The sequence below is a fragment of the Phyllostomus hastatus genome, unplaced genomic scaffold, assembly GCF_019186645.2.
Source record: "Phyllostomus hastatus isolate PE091 unplaced genomic scaffold, TTU_PhHast_1.1 phas_scaffold_1066, whole genome shotgun sequence".
Taxonomy (NCBI): Eukaryota; Metazoa; Chordata; class Mammalia; order Chiroptera; family Phyllostomidae; genus Phyllostomus; species Phyllostomus hastatus.
The window spans coordinates 12,138,075-12,145,476 of record NW_025334004.1 but is presented as its reverse complement, the minus strand read 5'-3'; the positions used below and the strand labels follow the sequence as shown (position 1 = coordinate 12,145,476).

Sequence of the window (7,402 nt, the reverse complement as noted above, 5' to 3'; positions counted from 1 at the left end):
GAAGCATCCCCATTCTGTGGATGGAGCACCGTAATTAAAGAGGTTGTTTACCTTGGTCCAGAATTTGATCTGTTTGTTCTACTTCCCTGGTCTCCTTCCTCCTTTCCTTTAGACCACAGACATTAAGTCCACTGGCACTTCTAGTTGATGACCTTCTAAATATTTGAAGTAGCAGTTGTTATTCCTAGTTGTTGCCCTTCTATGTGAAGCACCCCCCTCCCCCCATTTTTCAGTGTTCCTGCACAGGAAATGGTTTCCAAGTCCCTCACCATCCCGCTGGGTCCTTCAGAGAACTCTGCTAGTGTGCGATTGGGCTGGTGATGAGAATGGATTTAAAGTGATGAAATGTAAATGGTGATGGAAGGAGACTTGACTTTGGTGAACGTACAATACAATATACAGATAATACGGAATTGTACATCTGAAAACTATATAGTTTTATTAACCAATGTCATCCCAATACATTTTTAAAAGTTTTTTTAAAAAGTGATGACTTGACCTCACACTTCACTCCTTGTTACCTTCCATTCCATTTCCTTCCTATCAGGGTTTGTTCTTCCTACTGAAAGATGCTTGTCGTGAATAAGGGAAGACAGGCAGAAAAGGAGTAAAATGATTTCACCTGTCAATCTTCCATTCCCAAAGCATAGTTTTAAACCAGGGTTGAAATCTCTCAACGAGGATATTACCTGCCAGGGGGCAAAAAAAGTCTAAGATATCAAAATGGTTTGTGGCCCTCCAATGCAGTCCCATTGGACAAAATCTTATTTCCTTGGTATTTAGTTTCTCTTGGAAAATTTAATTTTTCTCTTTGTGGAGGGGGAGTAGCTAAATAAGAAATGGTTAAAAAATATTTCTTTAAACCAAAGTGCCTCTACCAACATGCTAAAATGTTTTTAGTGCTTAAGAAAAAGCCTTAGTCTCGATGGGAGTTCGGCCTTCTTCATTCTCCTACGCAGGTTTTGTTCAGTGTTTCCCCATGTGTCCCCATGAACAAAGCGCTCTTGGTAAGTTTGGGAACCACGGCGCTTGGTAAGTTAGGGTAGGGCTCTTTGCCGCAGGACTTTTCAGGGCCTTCCACATGCAGCCGTGCACTGTGAGCTTCGGAGATACAATGGTTTCACAAATGTTGCCTGCTCTCGAGGACGGCACTCCTCCAGGCCCTACCACTTCCTGGCTGTGTGACCTTGAGCAAGTCACCTGAATGCTCAGAGCCCACTTTGCGATTAAAACAAAACAGACTAAGATCTTCACAGGGTAGTTTTTGAGAAAGAGATGAGCAAATGGATACTCAGCCCAAGACTTGGCACATAAAGCCCTCAGTTACTGCCGATGATTTTTTACTGTTAATGAAGTTAAGAGCTTTTATGGAGGCTCTTGGGAAAAATCTTAAGTTGTCCTGGCATAGGCCGCTAATTGTCCTGGGTTCTGGTTTGAGATTGGCCACAGGTGTCAAATCCCAGGCTCCTTCCACAACAAAGATGTTAAATGTTACCCAACACACCTTCCCACAGGCCTGGCTGTTCCCTCCCTGCTGCATTGGTTTAAAACTGACCAATTAGCCTGGCTCACCCCCCTGTTCCTTTCCCCAGCTTTTGGTGGAAAACTTTTGGAGTCTCACCACTGCAGCCTCTCTCCAAATAGTCTGTAAAAAGCAAGCCATTGTGACTAGCATGTGGTCTCAAGGGCTAGGCTGGGTCTGGCCCCCAAGACCTTGAACTTGAAAAGTGCCTACCAGTGTGTCATGCATCACATGGGTTTAACAAAATACTGTCTTAGTGCTTCTTTCTTGCCCTCATTCACATTCTGGCTTCTTCTCATTTGGGTTTTACTTCCCATTTCTGGCATTTGCTCTTGCAAAATCTTACCCATCTGGCTTTCCAAAGCAGAGCACCAGCACTTTGCTGTAACCTTAACTGCAGTCTCACACCTGGTCTTCAGAACAAGCCTCTTCAGGCAGGTGGACCCCAGGTGAGGTCATCACATGTGCGCTCCATACAACCTGTATCTCAAATAAAACCACTCCAGAACTCTGAAATTCAGGGGCAAGGAAAACAGTCGCATTTCAGGAAAAGCATTTTCATTTTATTTAAAAATTATTTACAATTCATGAAGCCTTCATAGATGCTTTATTTTAAAATTACAATCCTCTTTTTTTTAAACTTTTTTAACCTGAAGAAAATTTGGGGTGGTGCAGTTGGGGAATAGGGAAGGGAGTGGTGACAGGCTCCGTAGGGATTTTGCAAAGGGCTGGATGTAATGCGATAGTGGTGGCCTGAGTGGTAATGTAGGGAAGACTAGCCAGACAGGCCCCCTTGGGCCCGTGGCCAGCTGGGCAAGAAGAATGCATGATGACATTTCTTGCTTGAAATTTACAGTTTGCTGGTTTGGGCCCAAGGCAGTCAGCACGTGGGTGGGGGAAGGGGGCTTGACACTGCCTATTCCTACCAGGTGAGACTAGGTGTTGGAGGTGGGTGGTAGCTGTGGAACTGTCCACGAGAAGTCATGCACTGCTGAGCCTCAGGTAGGGCCAGGCAAGGGATGTGAAGTCAATAATACACTGCTGGAGAAGGCATCCCCAGCTGGAGAGTCTACTTCCACAAGCTCCTGGCTTCAAGAGCTGCTCCGGTTTGGCGGGGAAGAGGGGGATGAAGTTATGTGGGGTGTAGGTTGTGCACAGCCTAGGGTGTGCACAGCCTAGGGTGTGCCAAGAATTTCTGAGGACCACTCCTTGGTGGGTGCCAGCTTTCCCCATTGATTTCAAGGACACTTGCGAAGACCACTTACGACTAAAAATCTGTCTCAAACTGCCACTGTTCACTTCACTCTGCATTGCAGAAACCTTGGGCTGAAAGTTCCACTTTCAGTTAAAATAGTGGTTTTTAACCCTTTGTGGGCCTGAGGCCTTGGAGAAACTTATGAAAGCTTTAGCCCTCCTGAAAACACGCATAAGAACACATACACTAAATTCCTAGTGTTACAAGTTTCATGGACCCTCTGAAGTCCAACAATGGACCCCTTGGGGTGATGGACCCCAAGTTAAGAACTCCTGAGTTAAAGGTTCCTGTGGGTAAGCATTTTCTTTTGAGCTGCAAGTAACCCAGAGGAATTATTATATGATTACTCAGCCCATGTGATTATTGATGGAATGGGTGAGGACATGGGAATGTCCTGATTGTGGAGGAAGGGGAGGTAAGCCTGGTGGTCTACCCCAAAGAAAAGAACATTAGGGAATGTTCTGGAGATTCAACAGGCAGCACTGGATCAGGGAGCTAGATCAGAAAGGGACACAGATGTCCCAAAGACAACCTTCACGTCCACCTTTTCCCTAAGGCTGGCTTTGAGTCCAGAGTGGAACATTTTCTACTCAAGTAGGTATGTGCGGTCATCCTGCCATCTGATGGTTATGTTTGGAACTGCATCTGTCCCCACATCCAGGAGGAAAACCAGAGACCTAACATGTTCTTGGATTAAAGTACACATGGCTGACCTACTGGGGTGTAGTAAGGGGTAGGGGTGGGGGGAACGGATGAGAAAGAGGAGAGACTCTTCGCTGTTCCTGTGTAATGCACACTGAAGTCCCATGAGAGCTTGCGTCCTTCTTGGCTGACCTGGGCACTCTTTGGTTTGTCATGGCTGAACTTGCTTCAATAGCTTAGAATTTTTCCATATATATTCTACTTCTATTTGAACTTAAAACCCAAAGTTCCATCTCTGGCTCCCAAATGGGTGTCTCTGCTCCCTGTTCCTCTCCCAGAGCCGATTTACTGATGGATTGGTAACTGGCGAGGGGAAGCCAAAGCAGATGTGTCCCTGGGAAAATTAGTGACTTGAGGTTCCACTTCACGTTCTTTCCATTCCAGCCAAGACATACTTCTCAGGGCTGCTGGAACCCTATCTGACAGGGAACCGGCCACCAACAGTTTTCTGTACTGTGGCCTTACATGCCAACATGGCTGATCCCACTGCCTCCAAGTTCTGGAGGAATTCTTGGTGCATTAGTTCTCCTGAACTAACTTGCATACCTGCTACTCCGGCCTCCTCCGTGCCTATCTTGTCAGTGGCACTTCTGAGCTAAGCTAAGCATGAAATATGACATCAGGGGATCTCAAAGAACAAAAGGGGCATCAAGGGTCCCCGAGTGGCAATGTCAGCTTGGGGTCATGTCTTTTCCAGTCCCAGACTGTGCTGTGGACAAGACCATTTCTAGCATGTTGCACTGGAGTCACCTCCTTCCACTGTGGCCACAGCAAGGCTCTGAGTCAAACTGGAGGCAACGAGGGAAAATCTGCCAAACTGACGGGAAGGGGTGAAGAGGTGGTAAGGGAAGCAGTGCGCTCTGTCACCTGTGGGAGGCCTTGGGAGAAGCAGATGATGGGAGGGTGGGTTCTCCCCCAAAGCTCTGGAATCTCACGCACTCAGCAAACCATGTCTGCCCCTGTCATGTGATCAGAGGTGTTAAATTGGAGTTCTCCTCAGAGTCTCTCTCTCCATCGGGTGACCTCTTCCCTTTTCGACCACCTGAAAAACACAGTTTGTGAGGATCACTCTGTAAGACTGGGAAGACATTCATACTCTCTTCTTCACAACAGAAGTGGAAATGGAGATAGTCTGGCAGGAAGGAATCTGCCTTGTGTCCTGCCTGGTGCTGATATCAGCATGTTTACATCCTGAAGGATGAGGATGCCCCTTCCACCTGAGATGACAGCTCTAAAAAGCCCCAACCCCAGGCTAGTGCTAATGGCACGGAGCTTTCCTGGAGAGAACTGAGGAAGGCCCATGTAATGCTTGGGATCATGCCTTTCCCATCCTTACCCCAATCGACCGCCTAGCCTCTGACGTAGGATTGGCCTCACACCTTTGCTGTCCCATGCATGAGCCATGGTGGTGGGTGCAGCTGGGCACCATCCCCAGGGACCTACATTCTCTAGCTCCAATGCTCTGCTGGCACTGGGTGGGTGGGGTGGAAGGGCAATCTATTCCCAGCTCTGCTGTTTTTAGAAAGAGCATTTTTTACCTTCCTTCTGCCACTGACTTCCTTCCTTGGTAGATACTACTCTCCTTTCTAATCAGTCTCCTGGACATAAATGTCTTTAAAGCACCAGGTAGTAAATACTGGTTTTTTACTATCTGCAAAAACCAGACAGGTTTTGCAGGCCTTATGGTCCATTTTGCAATTATTGAACTCTGCCATTGTGGCCATAAATAACAAATGGGTCTGTCTATGATCCAATTAAGTCTTTATTTAGAAGAACAGGTAGGGGGGTGGTCAGGGTGGGCCCAGGGCCATGGTTTGCAGATCTCTGTCTTAGATAACCGTCACTTGAATAGGACAAATCCCCAAATTACCAAGGGTGAGGTACCAGCTGAAGCGCTATGATGGATTTCCATGACTGAACCTTGTGAGGGTTCCCAAAAGGAGCCAATGGTTTCTCTTCCATGAGTAACATCCTAACATGCTTTCTCTACTAACCAGCTGGTGGGTGGCTTTTGTCTTGATGAAGAACTACTCACTTAAGGTTCTCAGTAGCTTCTTGCCCACGGTTTCCTCAAAATCGCTACTGCAGGGGCTGGTCTCTGTATCCAGGATGATATTGCAACATTCACTATCTGATGCTGAGAGGACAGAAAAAAGGACACAGGTTTTTCCAACCTACACATCCAGGGATCTAAGTGGAATGATTCTGATTGATGTTTCTTAGCAGGTGAAAGTTCAAAACCAGAGCTAAGTCAGCAGGGGCCCTAACAAGGGAGGGATGCCCAGGAAGCCTTTATTTAGCAAGGGGCACTTTAGTGCCACAAAAGGAACAAAGAGACAGAACAGGAATCAGAATCAAGTATTCAAAGTCTGGCAAAGGAAAGAGAGAACAAAATGTTCTCTACTCGGCATCTTTGCCAGACAAAAAGCACATCTGAGGACAGGTGGGGATGTTTCCTTCCTCTGTTTGAACAGACCCTGGGAAATCACAGGGCTCAATAACAATTAAGTGCATGTCAGGCTTTCTCCCCCTGAACCCAGTGAGAAGTCAGAAATCTCAGCCAGGAAGGGGCCCAGGCTCCTACTGCCAACTCAGGAAGAGCCTAAACAGGAGGCAAAGCGGTGTGGTGGGAACTGCACTGCACTCTGAGCCAGGAGGCTGAGCCTCCTCTAATGCAGTATATGGACGGGCCATTTCCCTTCTCCAGGTCTCAGGGTCCTTCTGTGTCACTGAGGAGGATGGATTAATTTCCAAAGACTATCCCATCTCCTCCATTCTCATTCCTTTGATACAATTTCTTGCTACATATTTTAGCTACTAAACTCGGTGTGTGTGGGAGAAACAGAACATCAGCTCTAAATTTGGGTCCTGGGCCAGTGATTACATATGTCCCAGATTTGCCGCATTAGCTACAATTTGATACATGTTGTCTCCCTGACTTTGAAAATCTATGAGCACTTGTCAGGTCATTGCTCTGAACTTGAGGGGTCTCAGACTATGGCCCAGGGCAGATCTCAAACAAAGGTCAGGTGGGGTAACTGCTAACCTGGGGAGTGGGTACCAAGGGCTGCTGAAAGCTTGGGGGAGTGTATCTTGGGCAAGAACAGAGAGATCTCAGGACTGCTGGGACACTGGGAGCTTGGAGCAGCACCATGTCAAGTCAGGGGCATCCAGTGTCCCGGAGGGAGGTGACATGATTTCAGACTTCAGGACAAGTCCTAAGGTTACTTCTGGTCTCTGGGCCTCAGAGGAAGGGAAGGGCCCTGGCAATGAGTGGTGGCAGACTTCCATGTCTTGATCTGTAAAGCAGGTCTGACAATCACTGCGTAATATTTAGAGAGCGTGGTACCAAGCACTGGGATGTGCCCCCTCTGTATTTTATCTCGTCTGTGCTCAAAGCTACTTTATGAGCTAGTTACCATGATTTGTATTTTTTTTTTAACATAAAGAAACTTACCTCTTTAGACAAGGAAACTGAACCTTCAGTCACAGTAACTTGCCTAAAATTGCATAGCTCCTAAGTGAAGGAGCCAGGCTCTGAACCCAGGTGGAAGCCTGGCTCTTAACACTACCCTACACACTGCCTTCCCAGGAGAATGAATTAGGTTGGGTCTGATGCATAGTGGTTGCTTAGTAGACAACAATTTCCTTCCCTGGTGTTAAGAGCTGGGACCTACTACACAGGGGCCGGGGCCCCAGGCTCCCCTCACCCAGTGCCTGACGGCAATGACCTCCGTGCTCCTCCGAGCCCTGTTTCCCTCCCTGACCTGCTCTTGCGGGAACTGCTGCAGGAGACAGAGAGAGCTGCTGCGTGCTGTGGTCCTCGAAGTCTGTCACATCCTCCTGGGTGAAGGTCATCTCCTCCATCCTCAGGTACACGACCTCGCCGGGGCTTCTCAGCCCATCTGAGTGGCTGCCTGAGG

General features: G+C 47.6%; 1 protein-coding gene across 2 annotated transcripts in view; it reads right to left on the bottom strand.

The window, feature by feature from the left end:
• Positions 1-2,122: 2,122 nt before the first annotated feature.
• The window catches only part of CNNM1 (cyclin and CBS domain divalent metal cation transport mediator 1), a 48,829-nt gene continuing 43,549 nt past the window's right edge, over positions 2,123-7,402 (bottom strand). For both annotated transcript variants that reach the window (XM_045854691.1, XM_045854693.1), the window contains 3 exons: positions 7,247-7,396; positions 5,515-5,616; positions 2,123-4,521 (listed from right to left, as the gene is read on the bottom strand). In XM_045854691.1, the coding sequence (XP_045710647.1) occupies positions 4,442-4,521; positions 5,515-5,616; positions 7,247-7,396 (332 nt within the window). In that variant the 3' untranslated portion in view covers positions 2,123-4,441. The remainder of the gene's footprint in view (positions 4,522-5,514; positions 5,617-7,246; positions 7,397-7,402) is intronic.